Source organism: Paroedura picta, chromosome 3, assembly GCF_049243985.1.
Source record: "Paroedura picta isolate Pp20150507F chromosome 3, Ppicta_v3.0, whole genome shotgun sequence".
Classification (NCBI taxonomy): Eukaryota; Metazoa; Chordata; class Lepidosauria; order Squamata; family Gekkonidae; genus Paroedura; species Paroedura picta.
Window position 1 is genome coordinate 168,212,524 of NC_135371.1, and position 22,191 is coordinate 168,234,714.

Genomic DNA, 22,191 nt, shown 5'->3' on the forward strand with positions numbered 1-22,191 from the left:
TTTAATTCCCTGCTCCCCCACGTGAAGCCAGCTGGATGACCTTGGACTCGCCACAGCACTCATAGAGCTGTTCCAACCGAGCAGTAATATCAGGGCTCTCTCAGCCTCACCTCCCTCATAGGGTGTCTGTTGTGGAGAGAGGAAAGGGGAGGAGAATGTAAGTCTCTTTGAGACTCCTTCGGGTAGAGAAAAGCGGCATATAAGAAACAAATCTTCTTGTTCTTGTTCTTCTTCAAATGTGTTGATCGATAATTTATTAATGTAAGACTAATGATCTGATTTCTTTCTTATTTCTGTTTGCTTTCTTTTCCTTAATAAGTAAGTAAATAAGTAAATCAATAAATATACACATGCTAAAGTAAATCAGCGATATCACAGCAGCTTGTTTGAACCTGAATGTCTAAAGATTTAGCTGCCATGCCAGTCTCCAGAGAACATAGATATCAACATGCATAATATCAGCACCACCAAACATCCTGCTTCCCTCCTCAGTGAGAAACCAACTTATAAAAACAAAATATAAAAAGTGAGAATTGTGTCAATCAGCATTTCAGCAGTGCCCAGTATGGAAAATGAAGTAAAATGCTAAACAGATGAAAACCGTAGAGAGCGGCAGGAAGGGAAAAGATGCATTTAAATTCCAGATCCCTTTCCCCTAAATAATTTTTGCAGTGCCCGTTTCACATCCTTGTTCCTCAGACTATAGATCAGAGGGTTGAGCATGGGAGTCACAGCTCCGTAGAAAACGGAGAATATTTTGTCTCTGTCGGAGGTGTATTTGGACTTGGGTTGCAGGTACATGGCCATGGCTGAACCGTAGAAGATGCCGACAACCCCTAGGTGAGAGCTACAGGTTGCGAGAGCCTTCCTCCATCCCTGGTCAGAACGGATCCGCCAAACAGCCAGGCCGATTCGGAAATAGGTCACCAAGATAAACGTAAAGGGTACAATAAGGACGAGTACACTGTTGATAAAAGAAACTATGTTGCTTAAGTGGGTGTCACCACAGATGAGCTTGCCCACTGTTTGGGCCTCACACCTGAAATGGTTGATGACATTGGAGCCACAGAACCGTTTAGGGCCCGTGACGGTAGGGATGAGGGTCAGGATTAAGCCAGTGCCCCAAGTTCCAAGGGCCATTCGGACACAAACGTTCCAGCTCATGATCACCGTGTAGTGGAGGGGGCTGCATATGGCCACAAAGCGGTCATAGGCCATGACAGCCAGGAGGACACACTCTGTGGTGCCTAGGTACAGACTGATGTGAACCTGGGCCATGCAGCCGATGAAGGAAATGGTCGTTCTCTCTGTGGTACTGGTAACCAAGGCCTGGGGGAGGCTGCTGCTGGTGTAGCAGATGTCTAGGAAGGAGAGGTTGCTGAGGAAGAAGTACATGGGCGTATGCAGGTGAGAGTCAGTGATGATCAGGAGAACCATCAGGCCATTTCCCAGCAAGTTGATGAGGTAGAATACCAGAACAATCCAGAAGAAGATGACCTGAGCCACAGGATGGTTGGAGAAACCAAGCAAAATGAACTCGGTCACCATCGTCTCACTGTTGTTGTTCATGTTCTGCTGTGCATCTTCTCCCCAGGACAAGACGTTGTGTGAGGAGAGTTCTTTAAGGTTTAGGCCGCCAACTGGGGAAAAAAAATTGGGTCGTTGAAGAAAAACCAAAACACTTGTGCCAGACCAAGTTCCCAGAAGAATCAATCTATAAAAAGCAGATACCTGAGTTTGCTGATTGCTTTTCCCATTTAGGTCTTCATATTTCATTAAAGTAAAAGAGTGTAACTGATTAATTTCTCAGCTGAAAGTATCATACAGGGTTTTAATTCTCATCAGTGGTTTATGAAAATGATTGTGCTGACCTGGATAGCTTTCATGCCTGATTTCATCAGTATTCAAAAGCTAAGCAGCGTCAGCCTTTGAATTCAGATGGGAGATGAACCAAGCCCTGGGATATCTAGGGGCGGGTTATTCTCAGTTATTCTTTTCATAGAATTGTAGAATCATAGAGTTGGAAGGGACCTCCTGGGTCATCTAGTCCACTATGCAGGACAATCACAAACCTATAGCTCATCCATTCTAACCTGCCACCCCTTTGAACCTTCACAAAATCAGCCTCTCTGTCAGATGCCTATCCAGCCTCTGTTTAAAAATTTCCAAAGATGGAGAACCCACCATCTCCCGAGGAAGCCTGTTCCACTGAGAACTTATTCTGTCAGAACTTATTCTGGATGTTTAGACAGAATTTCTTTTGAATTAATTTCATCCCATTGCTTCTGGTACGTCCCTCCGGGGCAAGAGAGAATGACTCTGCTCCATCCTCAATATGGCAGCCTTTTAGATACTTGATCAGATTCCCTCTCAGTCGTCTCCTCTCCAGGCTAAACAGACCAAGCTCCCCCAACCTTTCCTCCTACGTCTTGGTCTCCAAACCCCTAACCATCTCTGTTGCCCTCCTCTGGACACACTCCAGTTTGTCTACATCCCTTTTCAACTGGAGTGCCCAAAACTGAACACAGGACTCCAAGTGAGGCCGAACCAGAGCAGAGCAAAATAAATTAATATTTTATTATTCTCTTAGTTGAAGGCACACCCGAATACCTGGAACATATGATCCAGAAGGTAAAAAAGAAAGTTCAGTTTCAACTGTGATGGACAAAGAAACCAATATAAATTATAGTAGGACAGGGAAAGGTGTCACAAATCTTTTGATACCCTATTGTGTATGCACTGTTGGGTGTTTTTGAATGATATTATAGAATGTATAAAAAGAGGGTGCCCACATGCGCTCCATTCTATCCAATGGGATGGACTCTACCTTGGATAGACTGGAGAGATGGGGGCACCCTCTTTCAGAACCCCTGGACATTGACCCCGTGGCCCGATCATTGTGAAATTCAGAGGTGGGCCAAGGAAGAGCCTCCTGGAGCTATCTTTAAAGATTTGGAGGCTGTAACTGGAGCCTCCACCCACCCCAGGCCCCAGGAAAGGCAGGAACGCTGGACCTCCCATTAAAGTCAATGGCACTATTGATTTTAATGGGTGCCAAAGCCGAATTGTTCCGGATCGGGCCCCTGATGCACAAGCCTCGTTGCAGTGTGATGCTTTGTTTAACTCTCGGGAACATAGATGCAAGTAATTGCAGCATTCATGGAGTGACAATCATTTTCATGGTATACAAAGTGCCACCAAGTCACAGGTGACTTACATCAAACATAAAAATTGTTTCACCCTCAAAACAAAGGTTGTTTCCCATTGCCTGACTCTGCATAATGTCCCAGGGCTTGGTGGGTCTATCTGAAGTCTAACTAAGCAGGCTGACCCTGCTTATCTTCTGAAATTTCATGAAATCAGGAGCGATTGGGCTACCTGAGTCAGGACAACCATGTGGATTCCACAAAGACGTCCCTCACCCTTCTTATGTTAGGAGTAAGCAAGAACCCTTCTATAAACACTCACCAGGGTTGGAGGAAAAAAATATTGATTTGAGCCACTTGAAGCTGGTCAGCAGGAAGAAGAATTGGAATATAAAATTTTTCAGAGGCTGTGTCCCATTTCCACTGCAGAACCGGATCTGAAAAGGAGACTGTCCTCAGGGTGAAAAAAAATGGAGTGAGGAATTCCAGTCCCCTTCACAGAACTGTGTTCGGCTGGCAGGTTTTAAGAGAAGAATTCATCTTCAGGTTATATCAGAATAAGCCACCTCCGTTTGTGGTGAAGAAAGCCTCTTGGTTGCTTCCCAGTGATCCTGCTTTGCGTTGCACGAAAAGCTGCCGTTCAGGGAATTGTAAGTGCCTGGCTGCATCCCAGCAGGTCATCCTCCAACTCCAGGGAGGAGAGGAACCTAATGGGAAAACGGTGGCAAGAGAGACAAAGCCCACAGTGCAAAAAGTCTCTCTTCCCCGGAGATACAAGGAACACTTTGATATTCACAGCTTAGGAAAGAATGTTATTTCAAATGTAAGAGTCACACACTTCCACAACCTGCAATCTTTTGAGGTTTTTCAATCAGCCGAGAAACTGCCTTTCTCCACTCAGCCAGGCCTAGGGTTGCTGCTACTAGGAGAAGGTTCCTGGGGTCCTCACGGAAATGCAACTGATCTTTAGACTCCCAAGATCGCAGTCCCTCAAGGAAGCGGCCATTTCAAAAGGTGGACTCGATGGTCTGCTGAACTGCTGTCCCTCTCCAAACCTCACCCGCCCAGGTACAGCTCACAAATCTCAAGGCTTTTCCCAAGATGGCGTTGGCAACTTGAGTCAAGCCACCCCTCACGTCTCCTGGGCACGTTGGGGCACTTAGATAAATCTCAGTGTAGAAAGAGATCCTTGTCTCAAAGTAGGCCCTCAGTTCAGTCCCCAATATCACTCATTGAAGGATCTCAGCTGTAAGGAAAAGCTGTGGCCAGGAAAAGTGAGCAGGTTTGCAGGCCATGTTGCATCTCTTGGTGTTCTCAATAGAGTTTCAAAGGATTTTGTATTTATCAGAATGCAGAGATTTGCATAGAATCATAGAGTTGGAAGGGACGTCCTGGGTCATCTAGTCCAACCCCCTGCACCCTACAGGACACTCCCAACCGTCTCGCTCATCCACTGTCACCTGCCACCCCCTTGAACTTTCACAGAATCAGCCTCTCCATCAGATGGCTCTCCAGCCTCTGTTTAAAAATTTCCAAAGATGGAAAACCCACCACCTTCTGAGGAAGCCTTTTCCACAGGGAAACCACTCTGACTGTCATGAACTTCTTCCAGACATTTAGACGGAATTTAGAATCATAGAATCATAGATTGATAGAATCATCGAGTTGGAAGGGACCAACCTATGGCCAAAACACAGATGTCTTCACTCTCTTGAAGAATTATTGGGTCATTTTGGTTAGTGCTTTTTGTTATATACATTAACACTACTGAGGATTTGGATGACATTCCTCTCAAATCATTCCCTGATGTCTTCCCATTTTTAAAATCAGTGTCCAGATTGCCATGACCCGAGGGAGCAGTTTCAACCCCTCGCCCCCCCCCACACCTCCGAGATGAACACAAAGGTGTCCCAGGCATTGGGAACAGTGAAGTGAGTCTTTATTTGGGGGAGGTAGCAACGACCGAAAATCAGTGCCAAAAGATAGGCATTATGGGACACAAGGGACAAAAGTGAAACCTGGCTGGTTATACCCTCAGACCCACCACCCCCCTCAACCCAGATCCAGGCAGGAAGCCCACTTTCCCACAGTAACCAGGTTGATCTAATAGAGTGGTAGAAAAGGAGACATTTGGGCTATCTCACACCTGGGTGCAAGGTCCACAGCAGGACTATCCTGCATACCTAAGGGGGACAGAGAGAAAAGCCTACAGAGTCTCTCTGAAGTATAAAGCAAAGAGGGAGGGCTACTTCAAAAGGCCTCAGATGGGCCAATCAAACTCCAGGATGTGAGGAATGTCCAAGTTGAGATGGCCCAGGCATGGCCCATGACACATATTAGATGTTTAAAAGGGCAAGCTGGAAAAAGCACCGGTGTATTTACCTCATCCGACAAGCATCTGTATATCTTTACAAGGCTTATTGTGTGGGGGAGGAGAATTTGTAAGTCAGTAATTTGGGTCCCCCCCCTTACAATAATCAATTCGGAGGCAGAACGTCATGTTGGAGGAGGAGTAATTTAACAAGGTTCACCAGGTTAACATCCTTAACTGCCATTCTGAACTACTCAACCCCTCTGGTTTCACGCTCCTAAGAGATCAGATTGGCCAATGTCACTGGCTCCACTTTCAATTCATCCCCACAACCGTTTTGGGAAAGAGAGACTGACCGACTCTAAAGGAATCCATAAATCTCATGACAGTTTATTTGAGCCTCCATTTTCAAACGTTTAGCTGACGTGTTAGTCTCCAGATTACACGGGTGTCAAAAAGAATAATACCGATGACAAATATTTTCCTCCTCTCTCCCCCAAATGGAAGATCAACTTCCATTTCTAAACGGAAGATTATTAAAAAAGACGATTGCATCAGTAAGGATATTAGCCGTGTCCCGCTATGTTAGTATATTAGCCGTGTTCAGTGGTAAACAAATAGAGACTGGTTGAGGGATGGTGACAAATGATGAATTCCATTTAATATCTGGATCCCTTTCCCCCAAAGAGTTTCTGCAGTGCCTGTTTCACATCCTTGTTCCTCAGGCTATAGATCAGAGGGTTGAGCATGGGAGTCACAGCTCCGTAGAAAACAGAGACCATCTTGTCCTTGTCTGTGGTATATTTGGATTTTGGTCGAAGGTATATGGACATAGCTGAACCGTAGAAGATGCCGACAACTGCGAGGTGAGAGCTACAGGTAGACAGAGCCTTGCTCCAGCCCTGGTCAGAACGGATCCTCCAAACAGCCAGGCCGATTCGCAAATACGTCACCAAGATAAAAGTAAAGGGTACAATAAGGGTCAGGACACCGTTCATAAAAGATATAATATCACTGAAGTGAGTGTCGCCACAGACGAGGTGGCCAAGTGTTTGGGCCTCACAAGTGAAATGGTTGATGACATTAGAGCCACAGAACTGTTTAGGGAGCGCGACGACAGGGATGAGGGTCAGGATGAAGCCAGTGCCCCAAGTTCCAAGGGCCATTTGGATGCAAACCCTCCAGCTCATGATCACCGTGTAGTGGAGGGGACTGCATATGGCCACGAAGCGGTCATAGGCCATGACAGCCAAGAGGAGACACTCTGTCGTGCCTAGGTACAGGCATATGTATATTTGGGCCATGCAGCCCATAAAGGAAATGGTCGTTCTCTCTGTGCTACAGGTCAGGAGGGCCTGGGGGAGGCTGCTGCTGGTGTAGCAGATGTCTAGGAAGGAGAGGTTGCTGAGGAAAAAGTACATGGGCGTATGCAGGTGAGAGTCAGTGATGATCAGGAGAACCATCAGGCCGTTCCCCAGCAAGTTGATGAGGTAGAATATCAGAATAATCCAGAAGAAGATAGCCTGAGCCACAGGATGGTCAGAAAGACCCAGCAATATGAACTCAGTCATTATCATCTCAGTGTCGTTGTTCATCTTCTGTTTGGCATCTTCTCCCCTGGGCAAGGAGTTGTGTGAAGAGACCCCTTTAATATCTTGGCTGCGAATTGGAGAAAACATGTAGTTGGGGAACAAAAAGATTAACACTCCTAAACCTAGCTTGTGTCAGGCCAAATTTCAAGATGAATAATTCTGTTAAAAGCAAGACTTGGGTGTTTGTTTTTTGGTTTATTTTCTCATCTAATTATTAAAATTCAGATGCCATCTTCTCTTAGTTGGTCATCCAGTCCAACCCCCTGTACTTTGCAAGACACTCACAACCCTATTGCTCATCCACTGTAACCTGCTATCCCCTTGAACCTTCACAGAATCAGCCTCTCCGTTAGATGGCTCTCCAGCCTCTGTTTAAAAATCTCCGAAGATGGAGAACCCACCCCCTCCCGAGGAAGCCTGTTCCACTGAAAAACTCTCAAATGGCTCGTGGCGGGTTACAATAGTTTGAATAAAATCCCCAATAAAACTCCCTTTAAAACCCCAGACATAAAACACAGAGATACATAATCACAAATCTAGAAAGGATACGGCAGATATTATTGTTATTGTTGTTGCTGTTGTTATTGTTGTGGTTATTATTATTATGGTATTCCTTGGTATGTATGGTATAGTAATTTTTGGTCAGATCTACATGCATATATTATTTTGTATGCTATGGTAATTCTTGGTCAGATCTACATGCATATATTATTTTTGCATTGCGACTGTCCTGTTTTTAGGGCGCCAAAGGACACAGTTGACACCTTATAGCCTGTAAAGGAGATGAGGACATTCTTGAGTCCAAGATGGTAGAGCTCATGTGATTAAGTTTTGCACTAATATTGGGCACTAATAGGGCAGCTTTTTTCAACCTTTTCATCATAAGGGAACTCCTGGAATATTTTTCTGACATCAAGGTGCCATCCTCCTTCAGAGAAGTGGGCATGGAAGCCAGTCAATCAATCAATCAATCAATCAATCAATCAATCAATCAATCAATCAATCAATCAATCAATCATTTCCCACGTACATTGTGAAGAAAGAACCTAGGCCTGTAGAGCAGCAGAAGACGGGGCCCCAGTGAGGTCTAGTGATTTCAGCAGCCATCTGAACTTTTGGGAAAGGCCATGGAACACCTGGGCATCTCTTGCGTAACCCCAGCGTTCCCCAGAACCCTGGTTGGGAATCCCTGGTCTATGGGAAGTTCAGGATATATTTCACAGAAATATTTTTTCAGTCCCTCTTTCTAACCAATATTATTTTTGGCGTCTAATTTCCCTTATGCTATCTGAACATTGAGAGAAAAATTAAATCTATAGGAATCTCTTTAGACTCCTTGTACCTGGTATCTGAAAAGACTGCATTTGATTCAATTAAAGGCAGACTGTTAGACATAGAACTGCAGTAAAGCTAGAAATGCTTGCTCTCCACTGAGCTTGGGAATCTCACCAAGCTCTCAGCCCCTAGCTGCGTACTTCTACCATCTAATCATCCCGCAACAGCGTAGAACAGGGGTAGTCAAACTACGGCCCTCCAGATGTCCATGAACTACAATTCCCATGCGAATGCTGGCAGGGGGCTCGTGGGAATTGTAGTCCATGGACATCTGGAGGGCCGCAGTTTGACAACCCCTGGCGTAGAACATTCGTGTTAGCTAGAACTAATGCTCTACCTTCTGCTGTGCTATATGGGAGATGTCAACAGATCCCGCATTCAGCCAGGTTGTGCCTCTGTGGACAATGCTGTATAGAATCAATTACACACGTTTTTTTTTCCATTGTCCATTTTATTTCTCGATCCGAGCGAAATTTCTTAACTCGCTGCTAGGTAAAAGAGAACTGCATTTGGATGAACGTAAGATTCAGTTCCTATTGACATCCCAGAAGCCTGATATAATTGAACCAGTTGCAAAGTTTTGATATCTTGCCATGAGAGATCGTGAATGTATTTTGTCCTACTCTAAAGCATGATTTCTGCCTTTGTTTATTCTGTATAGCAGTGGATCCTTTTGCATTCCCTCCTTATATTGTACTTTTATAGGCTATTAAAGGCTTGTTGTTGTTGTCGTTTTTGGCATCCTTGAGAAGTAAAAACAAGCATAGCACTAGTGATTTCAGAAACCATCTGAACGGCCATGTAACCCTACTAAAGACTTTAGAAATCTTTTACCACTCAAAGTATAAAATACTGACCTTGATGAATCAATGGGCTGATTCAATCTAGGAGTAAGCAAGAAATCTTCTATATACGCTCACTTGGGCTGGAGGAGAAAAATATTGATTTGAGTCACTTGAAGCTGGTCAGCAGGAAGAAGAATTGGAATATAAAATTTTTCAGAGGTTGTGTCCCATTTCCACTGCAGAACCGGATCTGAAAAGGAGACTGTCCTCAGGGTGAAAAAAAATGGAGTGAGGAATTCCAGTCCCCTTCACAGAACTGTGTTTGGCTGGCAGGTTTTAAGAGAAGAACTCATCTTCAGGTTATATCAGAATAAGCCACCTCCGTTTGTGGCGAAGAAAGCCTCTGAGTTGCTTCCCAGTGATTCTGCTTTGCGTTGCAAGAAAAGCTGCTGATCAGGGAATTGTGAGTGCCAGGCTGCATCCCAGCAGGTCATCCTCAAACTCCAGGGAGGAGAGGAACCTAATAGGAAAATGGTAGCAGAGACAAAACCCACAGTGCAAAAAGACTCTCTTCCTCAGAGATCAGGGGAACAAATATAGACTTCGATATTAACAGGTTGGGAAAGAATGTTATCTGAAATGTAAGAATCTCCCTGTCCTCACACTTGCATAACCAGCAATCCCTTGAGGTTGAGAAAGGCAGAGTTGAGGAAACTGCCTTTCTCCTCTCAGCCAGGCCTAGGGTTGCTGCTAGGAGGAGAGGAGTCCTGGATTCCTCACATAATTACAACTGATCTTTAGACTCCCAAGATTACATTCCCTCGAGGAAGCGGCCATTTCGAAGGGTGGACTCTATGGTCTGCTGAGCTGCCACCCCTCTCCGAATCTCACCTGCCCAGGTACAGCTCACAAATCTCAAGGCTTTTCCCAAGATGGCGTTGGCAATCTGAGCCAAGGCAACCCTCACCTCTCCTGGGCACACTGGGGCACTTAGAAACGTCTCAGTGCAGAAAGACATCCCTGCACCAAAGCAGGCCCTCAGTCCAGTCCCCAACATCACTCATTGAAGAAGCTCAGATTTAAGGAAAAGCTGTGGCCAGGAAAAGGGAGCAGGTTTGTTAGCCATGTTGCAACTCTTGGTGTTCTCAATAGAGCTTCAAAGGATTTTGTATTTATCAGAGTGCAGAGATTTGCATAGAATCATAGTTGGAAGGGACATCCTGGGTCATCTAGTCCAACCCCCTGCGCTATGCAGGACACTCACAGCCCTATCGCTCCTCCACTGTAACCTGCCACCCCCTTGAACCTTCACAGAATCAGCCTCTCCGTTAGATGTCCATCCAGCCTCTGTTAAAAAATTTCCAAATATGGAGAACCCCCACCTCCCGAGGAAGCCTGTTCCACTGAGAAACTGCTCTAACTGTCAGGAACTTCTTCCGGGTGTTTAGATAGAACTTCTTTTGCATTAATTTCACCCCACTGGTTCTGGTCCGTCCCTCCAGGGCAGCATGTTGTTTTTCCCATAAAGTACCACCCATAGCTATGGCCAGAAGAGAGATATCTTCAAGAATTATTGGGTCATTTTGGGTGCTGCCTTTTGTTATTTATATTAACACTACTGAGAATTTGGCTGATATTCCTCCCAAATTATTGTTTTTCTTTGTTTGTCCTGATGTCTTCCCATTTTTTACATCAGTGTCCACATTGTCATGACCTTGGGGAATATTTTCACTCCCCCCCCCCATATGAACACAAAGGAGTCCCAGGCATTGGGGAAACTGAAGTGAGCCTTTATTTGGGGGAAGCAGCAACTACAGGAAATCAGTGTCAAAAGATAGGCATTATCTTTTGGGACAAAAGTGAAACCTGGCTAGTTATACCCTCAGTCCCACCACCCCCCTCAACCCAGATGCAGGCAGGAATCCCGCTTTCCCACGGTAACCATGTTGATCTAACAAGGAGACAATATAAGAGACATTCAGCCTATCTCACACCTGGATGCAAGGTCCACAGCAGGACTGTCCTGCATACCAAAGGGGAACAGAGAGAAGAGCCTACAGAGTCTCTCTGAAGTGTAAAGCAAAGAGGGAGGGCTGCTTCAAAAGGTCTCAGATGGGCCAGTCCAACTCCAGGATGGGAGGAATGTCCAAGTTGAGATGGGCCAGGCATGGCACATGACACATATTAGATGTTTAAAAGGGCAAGCTGGAAAAAAGCACCGGTGTATTAACCACACCCAACAAGCATCTGTATATCTTTACAAGGCTCGTTGTGTGGGGGAGGAGAATTTGTAGGTAAATAACTTGGGTCCCGCCCCCTTACAGTAATCAGTTTGAATCCAGATATAAATGCAGAATCATAGAATCATAGAATCATAGAGTTGGAAGGGGCCATACAGACCATCTAGTCCAACCCCCTGCTTAAGGCAGGACCAGCCCAAAGCATCCTGTCATGAGATTTCTGAGTTCCTTTAGAGTCAGTCAGTCCCTCTTTCCTAAAACCGTTGTTGGGATTAATTTCATGTTGGAGGAGGAATAATTTAACAAGGTTGACCAGGTTACATCTTTAACTGCCATTCTGAACCACTATACCCCTCTGATTCCATGCTCCTCAGACTGGTCAATGTAATTTGTTCCCCTTTCAATTCATCCCCACAATGGTTTTAGGAAAGAGGGACTGACTGACTCTAAAGGAACTCAGAAATCTCATGACAGTTTATTTGAGCCTCCATTTTCAAGATACAGATACAGAATGCCTTTATTAGCATAACAATGGTTTTAAAAAGATAAAAGGGTACAGCCAAAACAGCACAACCAAGCGACACGCACAATCCTCCAACAATACACATATGTTACAAGATGGCCATACTGCGATTCGTGGTCCACAGTGGGCTCACAGAGGTCCACTCTTAGCCAGTACAGAGTTCAGATATGAGCAATTTACCCTTTGTATTGTTAACGATACCTTGGCTACTTCTCGGATAATCTCTGGATCACTTTCACTAAGGATTTTATGTATTGTGTCCTTCTCGCCTACACTAGTAGATTTCAATTTTCTCCAATATTTAACTTGTGATTTTGGCAAATGGAGAAATTTAGGTCACTCCATCAATAGGTGATATAAAGTGTCAGATACACCACAGCCATGAAGACACAACCTTTCTGCAAAGGGAATGTCCAAAAGGCAGCCTCTAGAAACTCTGGAGGGAAAGATATTTAGCTGTGCCAAAATAAATGCTCTTTTAAGAGCCTCTTGTGGCACAGAGTGGTAAGGCAGCAGACATGCAGTCTGAAAGCTCTGCCCATGAGGCTGGGAGTTCAATCCCAGCAGCCGGCTCAAGGTTGACTCAGCCTTCCATCCTTCCGAGGTTGGTAAAATGAGTACCCAGCTTGCTGGTGGGTAAACGGTAATGACTGGAGAAGGCACTGGCAAACCACCCCGTATTGAGTCTGCCATGAAAACGCAAGAGGACGTCACCCCAAGGGTCAGACATGACCCAATGCTTGCACAGGGGATACCTTTACCTTTTAAGAGAACTATCATCCAGTATTCCTAAATATGCAAAGGAAGAAAAATATACGGGGAAGATTCCCCAGTGTTGAGGGGAACAGGTGTTAGATGTTGAGCTTGGTGTCTGTGCATCTATATCCTCCATTCTCTGCGTTATTTGGTGCTGCATGAAAGTGTATTTTGACCCAATATCTAAATATATTTAGTCAGGCTCTAATTTCAAGAGTTTGTTGGCCAAGCTCTCCTGCAAGCGTGACATTTGCAACACAATTTGGTACATTCAACAGTTTTCTAAAGAACAACAATTGTTGGCTTTCTAACTTGCTGTTGAATGCACCAATCCGTATTGGAACTCCATATAAAATTTGTGAAACTATTTTGGCTTTATAAAATCTTAGAGCAGCTAGGATATTTTTCCCCCCTTCTGGTGGAAGAACTTTACTAGCAGTGCTATCTGTCCCTTAACGGCTTTCATGATTTTTTCTCTATGGTTTACCCATTTACTATTATAGCTGAAAATAGTCCCTAAATATGTGAAGTGGTTTACCTGTTGTATTTGTTCCCCCCTCATGTGCCAGCGGTACCTATAGCGGGTTTTAGCAAAAACTAAAATCTTAGTTTTATTATAGTTTATTGTGAGCTTATTTTCAAGACATCAAGACATGTTCTCAAAGGTTTAGCTGACGTGTTAGTCTCTAGACTACACGGTTGTCAAGAAGAATAATACCAATGACCAATATTCTGCTTCTCTCCCCCCCCCAATGGAAGATCAACTCATGCAAAAAGATTTCTAAAAAAGACAATTGCCTCACTCAGTATATTAGCCATGTCCAGTATTAAAAATTCAGTTCAGTGTTAAACAAATGGAGACTGGTAGAGAGATGGTGGCAGACGATGAAGTCCATTTAATATCTGGATCCCTTTCCCCCAAAGAGTTTCTGCAGTGCCTGTTTCACATCCTTGTTCCTCAGACTATAGATCAGAGGGTTGAGCATGGGAGTCACAGCTCCGTAGAAAACAGAGACCATTTTGTCCTTGTCTGTGGTATATTTGGATTTTGGTTGAAGGTATATGGATATAGCTGAACCATAGAAGATGCCGACCACTGCGAGGTGAGAGCTACAGGTAGACAGAGCCTTGCTCCAGCCCTGGTCAGAACGGATCCTCCAAACAGCCAGGCCGATTCGCAAATACGTCACCAAGATAAAAGTAAAGGGTACGATAAGGGTCAGGACACCGTTCATAAAAGACATAATATCACTGAAGTGAGTGTCGCCACAGACCAGCTTGCCAAGTGTTTGGGCCTCACAAGTGAAATGGTTGACGACATTAGAGCCACAGAACTGTTTAGGGCCTGTGACGACAGGGATGAGGGTCAGGATGAAGCCAGTGCCCCATGTTCCAAGGGCCATTTGGATGCAAACCCTCCAGCTCATGATCACCGTGTAGTGGAGGGGACTGCATATGGCCACGAAGCGGTCATAGGCCATGACAGCCAAGAGGAGACACTCTGTCGTGCCTAGGTACAGGCATATGTATATTTGGGCCATGCAGCCCATAAAGGAAATGGTCGTTCTCTCTGTGCTACAGGTCAGGAGGGCCTGGGGGAGGCTGCTGCTGGTGTAGCAGATGTCTAGGAAGGAGAGGTTGCTGAGGAAAAAGTACATGGGCGTATGCAGGTGAGAGTCAGTGATGATCAGGAGAACCATCAGGCCGTTCCCCAGCAAGTTGATGAGGTAGAATATCAGAATAATCCAGAAGAAGATAGCCTGAGCCACAGGATGGTCAGAAAGACCCAGCAATATGAACTCAGTCATTATCATCTCAGTGTCGTTGTTCATCTTCTGTTTGGCATCTTCTCCCCTGGGCAAGGAGTTGTGTGAAGAGACCCCTTTAATATCTTGGCTGCGAATTGGAGAAAACATGTAGTTGGGGAACAAAAAGATTAACACTCCTAAACCTAGCTTGTGTCAGGCCAAATTTCAAGATGAATAATTCTGTTAAAAGCAAGACTTGGGTGTTTGTTTTTTGGTTTATTTTCTCATCTAATTATTAAAATTCAGATGCCATCTTCTCTTAGTTGGTCATCCAGTCCAACCCCCTGTACTTTGCAAGACACTCACAACCCTATTGCTCATCCACTGTAACCTGCTATCCCCTTGAACCTTCACAGAATCAGCCTCTCCGTTAGATGGCTCTCCAGCCTCTGTTTAAAAATCTCCGAAGATGGAGAACCCACCCCCTCCCGAGGAAGCCTGTTCCACTGAAAAACTCTCAAATGGCTCGTGGCGGGTTACAATAGTTTGAATAAAATCCCCAATAAAACTCCCTTTAAAACCCCAGACATAAAACACAGAGATACATAATCACAAATCTAGAAAGGATACGGCAGATATTATTGTTATTGTTGTTGCTGTTGTTATTGTTGTGGTTATTATTATTATGGTATTCCTTGGTATGTATGGTATAGTAATTTTTGGTCAGATCTACATGCATATATTATTTTGTATGCTATGGTAATTCTTGGTCAGATCTACATGCATATATTATTTTTGCATTGCGACTGTCCTGTTTTTAGGGCGCCAAAGGACACAGTTGACACCTTATAGCCTGTAAAGGAGATGAGGACATTCTTGAGTCCAAGATGGTAGAGCTCATGTGATTAAGTTTTGCACTAATATTGGGCACTAATAGGGCAGCTTTTTTCAACCTTTTCATCATAAGGGAACTCCTGGAATATTTTTCTGACATCAAGGTGCCATCCTCCTTCAGAGAAGTGGGCATGGAAGCCAGTCAATCAATCAATCAATCAATCAATCAATCAATCAATCAATCAATCAATCAATCAATCAATCAATCAATCAATCAATCAATCAATCAATCATTTCCCACGTACATTGTGAAGAAAGAACCTAGGCCTGTAGAGCAGCAGAAGACGGGGCCCCAGTGAGGTCTAGTGATTTCAGCAGCCATCTGAACTTTTGGGAAAGGCCATGGAACACCTGGGCATCTCTTGCGTAACCCCAGCGTTCCCCAGAACCCTGGTTGGGAATCCCTGGTCTATGGGAAGTTCAGGATATATTTCACAGAAATATTTTTTCAGTCCCTCTTTCTAACCAATATTATTTTTGGCGTCTAATTTCCCTTATGCTATCTGAACATTGAGAGAAAAATTAAATCTATAGGAATCTCTTTAGACTCCTTGTACCTGGTATCTGAAAAGACTGCATTTGATTCAATTAAAGGCAGACTGTTAGACATAGAACTGCAGTAAAGCTAGAAATGCTTGCTCTCCACTGAGCTTGGGAATCTCACCAAGCTCTCAGCCCCTAGCTGCGTACTTCTACCATCTAATCATCCCGCAACAGCGTAGAACAGGGGTAGTCAAACTACGGCCCTCCAGATGTCCATGAACTACAATTCCCATGCGAATGCTGGCAGGGGGCTCGTGGGAATTGTAGTCCATGGACATCTGGAGGGCCGCAGTTTGACAACCCCTGGCGTAGAACATTCGTGTTAGCTAGAACTAATGCTCTACCTTCTGCTGTGCTATATGGGAGATGTCAACAGATCCCGCATTCAGCCAGGTTGTGCCTCTGTGGACAATGCTGTATAGAATCAATTACACACGTTTTTTTTTCCATTGTCCATTTTATTTCTCGATCCGAGCGAAATTTCTTAACTCGCTGCTAGGTAAAAGAGAACTGCATTTGGATGAACGTAAGATTCAGTTCCTATTGACATCCCAGAAGCCTGATATAATTGAACCAGTTGCAAAGTTTTGATATCTTGCCATGAGAGATCGTGAATGTATTTTGTCCTACTCTAAAGCATGATTTCTGCCTTTGTTTATTCTGTATAGCAGTGGATCCTTTTGCATTCCCTCCTTATATTGTACTTTTATAGGCTATTAAAGGCTTGTTGTTGTTGTCGTTTTTGGCATCCTTGAGAAGTAAAAACAAGCATAGCACTAGTGATTTCAGAAACCATCTGAACGGCCATGTAACCCTACTAAAGACTTTAGAAATCTTTTACCACTCAAAGTATAAAATACTGACCTTGATGAATCAATGGGCTGATTCAATCTAGGAGTAAGCAAGAAATCTTCTATATACGCTCACTTGGGCTGGAGGAGAAAAATATTGATTTGAGTCACTTGAAGCTGGTCAGCAGGAAGAAGAATTGGAATATAAAATTTTTCAGAGGTTGTGTCCCATTTCCACTGCAGAACCGGATCTGAAAAGGAGACTGTCCTCAGGGTGAAAAAAAATGGAGTGAGGAATTCCAGTCCCCTTCACAGAACTGTGTTTGGCTGGCAGGTTTTAAGAGAAGAACTCATCTTCAGGTTATATCAGAATAAGCCACCTCCGTTTGTGGCGAAGAAAGCCTCTGAGTTGCTTCCCAGTGATTCTGCTTTGCGTTGCAAGAAAAGCTGCTGATCAGGGAATTGTGAGTGCCAGGCTGCATCCCAGCAGGTCATCCTCAAACTCCAGGGAGGAGAGGAACCTAATAGGAAAATGGTAGCAGAGACAAAACCCACAGTGCAAAAAGACTCTCTTCCTCAGAGATCAGGGGAACAAATATAGACTTCGATATTAACAGGTTGGGAAAGAATGTTATCTGAAATGTAAGAATCTCCCTGTCCTCACACTTGCATAACCAGCAATCCCTTGAGGTTGAGAAAGGCAGAGTTGAGGAAACTGCCTTTCTCCTCTCAGCCAGGCCTAGGGTTGCTGCTAGGAGGAGAGGAGTCCTGGATTCCTCACATAATTACAACTGATCTTTAGACTCCCAAGATTACATTCCCTCGAGGAAGCGGCCATTTCGAAGGGTGGACTCTATGGTCTGCTGAGCTGCCACCCCTCTCCGAATCTCACCTGCCCAGGTACAGCTCACAAATCTCAAGGCTTTTCCCAAGATGGCGTTGGCAATCTGAGCCAAGGCAACCCTCACCTCTCCTGGGCACACTGGGGCACTTAGAAACGTCTCAGTGCAGAAAGACATCCCTGCACCAAAGCAGGCCCTCAGTCCAGTCCCCAACATCACTCATTGAAGAAGCTCAGATTTAAGGAAAAGCTGTGGCCAGGAAAAGGGAGCAGGTTTGTTAGCCATGTTGCAACTCTTGGTGTTCTCAATAGAGCTTCAAAGGATTTTGTATTTATCAGAGTGCAGAGATTTGCATAGAATCATAGTTGGAAGGGACATCCTGGGTCATCTAGTCCAACCCCCTGCGCTATGCAGGACACTCACAGCCCTATCGCTCCTCCACTGTAACCTGCCACCCCCTTGAACCTTCACAGAATCAGCCTCTCCGTTAGATGTCCATCCAGCCTCTGTTAAAAAATTTCCAAATATGGAGAACCCCCACCTCCCGAGGAAGCCTGTTCCACTGAGAAACTGCTCTAACTGTCAGGAACTTCTTCCGGGTGTTTAGATAGAACTTCTTTTGCATTAATTTCACCCCACTGGTTCTGGTCCGTCCCTCCAGGGCAGCATGTTGCTTTTCCCATAAAGTACCACCCATAGCTATGGCCAGAAGAGAGATATCTTCAAGAATTATTGGGTCATTTTGGGTGCTGCCTTTTGTTATTTATATTAACACTACTGAGAATTTGGCTGATATTCCTCCCAAATTATTGTTTTTCTTTGTTTGTCCTGATGTCTTCCCATTTTTTACATCAGTGTCCACATTGTCATGACCTTGGGGAATATTTTCACTCCCCCCCCCCCCCCATATGAACACAAAGGAGTCCCAGGCATTGGGGAAACTGAAGTGAGCCTTTATTTGGGGGAAGCAGCAACTACAGGAAATCAGTGTCAAAAGATAGGCATTATCTTTTGGGACAAAAGTGAAACCTGGCTAGTTATACCCTCAGTCCCACCACCCCCCTCAACCCAGATGCAGGCAGGAATCCCGCTTTCCCACGGTAACCATGTTGATCTAACAAGGAGACAATATAAGAGACATTCAGCCTATCTCACACCTGGATGCAAGGTCCACAGCAGGACTGTCCTGCATACCAAAGGGGAACAGAGAGAAGAGCCTACAGAGTCTCTCTGAAGTGTAAAGCAAAGAGGGAGGGCTGCTTCAAAAGGTCTCAGATGGGCCAGTCCAACTCCAGGATGGGAGGAATGTCCAAGTTGAGATGGGCCAGGCATGGCACATGACACATATTAGATGTTTAAAAGGGCAAGCTGGAAAAAAGCACCGGTGTATTAACCACACCCAACAAGCATCTGTATATCTTTACAAGGCTCGTTGTGTGGGGGAGGAGAATTTGTAGGTAAATAACTTGGGTCCCGCCCCCTTACAGTAATCAGTTTGAATCCAGATATAAATGCAGAATCATAGAATCATAGAATCATAGAGTTGGAAGGGGCCATACAGACCATCTAGTCCAACCCCCTGCTTAAGGCAGGACCAGCCCAAAGCATCCTGTCATGAGATTTCTGAGTTCCTTTAGAGTCAGTCAGTCCCTCTTTCCTAAAACCGTTGTTGGGATTAATTTCATGTTGGAGGAGGAATAATTTAACAAGGTTGACCAGGTTACATCTTTAACTGCCATTCTGAACCACTATACCCCTCTGATTCCATGCTCCTCAGACTGGTCAATGTAATTTGTTCCCCTTTCAATTCATCCCCACAATGGTTTTAGGAAAGAGGGACTGACTGACTCTAAAGGAACTCAGAAATCTCATGACAGTTTATTTGAGCCTCCATTTTCAAGATACAGATACAGAATGCCTTTATTAGCATAACAATGGTTTTAAAAAGATAAAAGGGTACAGCCAAAACAGCACAACCAAGCGACACGCACAATCCTCCAACAATACACATATGTTACAAGATGGCCATACTGCGATTCGTGGTCCACAGTGGGCTCACAGAGGTCCACTCTTAGCCAGTACAGTTCAGATATGAGCAATTTACCCTTTGTATTGTTAACGATACCTTGGCTACTTCTCGGATAATCTCTGGATCACTTTCACTAAGGATTTTATGTATTGTGTCCTTCTCGCCTACACTAGTAGATTTCAATTTTCTCCAATATTTAACTTGTGATTTTGGCAAATGGAGAAATTTAGGTCACTCCATCAATAGGTGATATAAAGTGTCAGATACACCACAGCCATGAAGACACAACCTTTCTGCAAAGGGAATGTCCAAAAGGCAGCCTCTAGAAACTCTGGAGGGAAAGATATTTAGCTGTGCCAAAATAAATGCTCTTTTAAGAGCCTCTTGTGGCACAGAGTGGTAAGGCAGCAGACATGCAGTCTGAAAGCTCTGCCCATGAGGCTGGGAGTTCAATCCCAGCAGCCGGCTCAAGGTTGACTCAGCCTTCCATCCTTCCGAGGTTGGTAAAATGAGTACCCAGCTTGCTGGTGGGTAAACGGTAATGACTGGAGAAGGCACTGGCAAACCACCCCGTATTGAGTCTGCCATGAAAACGCAAGAGGACGTCACCCCAAGGGTCAGACATGACCCAATGCTTGCACAGGGGATACCTTTACCTTTTAAGAGAACTATCATCCAGTATTCCTAAATATGCAAAGGAAGAAAAATATACGGGGAAGATTCCCCAGTGTTGAGGGGAACAGGTGTTAGATGTTGAGCTTGGTGTCTGTGCATCTATATCCTCCATTCTCTGCGTTATTTGGTGCTGCATGAAAGTGTATTTTGACCCAATATCTAAATATATTTAGTCAGGCTCTAATTTCAAGAGTTTGTTGGCCAAGCTCTCCTGCAAGCGTGACATTTGCAACACAATTTGGTACATTCAACAGTTTTCTAAAGAACAACAATTGTTGGCTTTCTAACTTGCTGTTGAATGCACCAATCCGTATTGGAACTCCATATAAAATTTGTGAAACTATTTTGGCTTTATAAAATCTTAGAGCAGCTAGGATATTTTTCCCCCCTTCTGGTGGAAGAACTTTACTAGCAGTGCTATCTGTCCCTTAACGGCTTTCATGATTTTTTCTCTATGGTTTACCCATTTACTATTATAGCTGAAAATAGTCCCTAAATATGTGAAGTGGTTTACCTGTTGTATTTGTTCCCCCCTCATGTGCCAGCGGTACCTATAGCGGGTTTTAGCAAAAACTAAAATCTTAGTTTTATTATAGTTTATTGTGAGCTTATTTTCAAGACATCAAGACATGTTCTCAAAGGTTTAGCTGACGTGTTAGTCTCTAGACTACACGGTTGTCAAGAAGAATAATACCAATGACCAATATTCTGCTTCTCTCCCCCCCCCAATGGAAGATCAACTCATGCAAAAAGATTTCTAAAAAAGACAATTGCCTCACTCAGTATATTAGCCATGTCCAGTATTAAAAATTCAGTTCAGTGTTAAACAAATGGAGACTGGTAGAGAGATGGTGGCAGACGATGAAGTCCATTTAATATCTGGATCCCTTTCCCCCAAAGAGTTTCTGCAGTGCCTGTTTCACATCCTTGTTCCTCAGACTATAGATCAGAGGGTTGAGCATGGGAGTCACAGCTCCGTAGAAAACAGAGACCATTTTGTCCTTGTCTGTGGTATATTTGGATTTTGGTTGAAGGTATATGGATATAGCTGAACCATAGAAGATGCCGACCACTGCGAGGTGAGAGCTACAGGTAGACAGAGCCTTGCTCCAGCCCTGGTCAGAACGGATCCTCCAAACAGCCAGGCCGATTCGCAAATACGTCACCAAGATAAAAGTAAAGGGTACGATAAGGGTCAGGACACCGTTCATAAAAGACATAATATCACTGAAGTGAGTGTCGCCACAGACCAGCTTGCCAAGTGTTTGGGCCTCACAAGTGAAATGGTTGACGACATTAGAGCCACAGAACTGTTTAGGGCCTGTGACGACAGGGATGAGGGTCAGGATGAAGCCAGTGCCCCATGTTCCAAGGGCCATTTGGATGCAAACCCTCCAGCTCATGATCACCGTGTAGTGGAGGGGACTGCATATGGCCACGAAGCGGTCATAGGCCATGACAGCCAAGAGGAGACACTCTGTCGTGCCTAGGTACAGGCATATGTATATTTGGGCCATGCAGCCCATAAAGGAAATGGTCGTTCTCTCTGTGCTACAGGTCAGGAGGGCCTGGGGAAGGCTGCTGCTGGTGTAGCAGATGTCGAGGAAGGAGAGGTTGCTGAGGAAAAAGTACATGGGCGTATGCAGGTGAGAGTCAGTGATGATCAGGAGAACCATCAGGCCGTTCCCCAGCAAGTTGATGAGGTAGAATATCAGAATAATCCAGAAGAAGATAGCCTGAGCCACAGGATGGTCAGAAAGACCCAGCAATATGAACTCAGTCACCATCGTCTCAGTGTCGTTGTTCATCTTCTGTTTGGCATCTTCTCCCCTGGGCAAGGAGTTGTGTGAAGAGACCCCTTTAATATCTTGGCTGCAAATTGGAGAAAAGATGTAGTTGGGGAACAAAAAGATTAACACTCCTAAACCTACTTGTGTCAGGCCGAATTTCAAGATGAATAATTCTGTTAAAAGCAAGACTT

At 44.6% G+C, this 22,191-nt stretch overlaps 4 protein-coding genes across 4 annotated transcripts; all 4 read right to left on the reverse strand.

Moving 5' to 3' along the window:
- Positions 1 to 633: 633 nt before the first annotated feature.
- Positions 634 to 1,569, reverse strand: LOC143831218 (olfactory receptor 13H1-like). Its single transcript, XM_077324281.1, has one exon. The coding sequence runs from the start codon at positions 1,567 to 1,569 to the stop codon at positions 634 to 636; it is 936 nt and encodes a 311-aa protein (XP_077180396.1).
- A 4,547-nt stretch (positions 1,570 to 6,116) lies between these two features.
- Positions 6,117 to 7,052, reverse strand: LOC143831392 (olfactory receptor 13H1-like). The gene has a single exon (XM_077324384.1). It carries the CDS (start codon positions 7,050 to 7,052, stop codon positions 6,117 to 6,119), a length of 936 nt encoding a protein of 311 aa, XP_077180499.1.
- A 6,532-nt stretch (positions 7,053 to 13,584) lies between these two features.
- LOC143831393 (olfactory receptor 13H1-like) lies at positions 13,585 to 14,520 on the reverse strand. The gene has a single exon (XM_077324385.1). It carries the CDS (start codon positions 14,518 to 14,520, stop codon positions 13,585 to 13,587), a length of 936 nt encoding a protein of 311 aa, XP_077180500.1.
- Positions 14,521 to 21,082: 6,562 nt separating this feature from the next.
- LOC143831394 (olfactory receptor 13H1-like) lies at positions 21,083 to 22,018 on the reverse strand. Its single transcript, XM_077324386.1, has one exon. The coding sequence runs from the start codon at positions 22,016 to 22,018 to the stop codon at positions 21,083 to 21,085; it is 936 nt and encodes a 311-aa protein (XP_077180501.1).
- Positions 22,019 to 22,191: the final 173 nt, after the last annotated feature.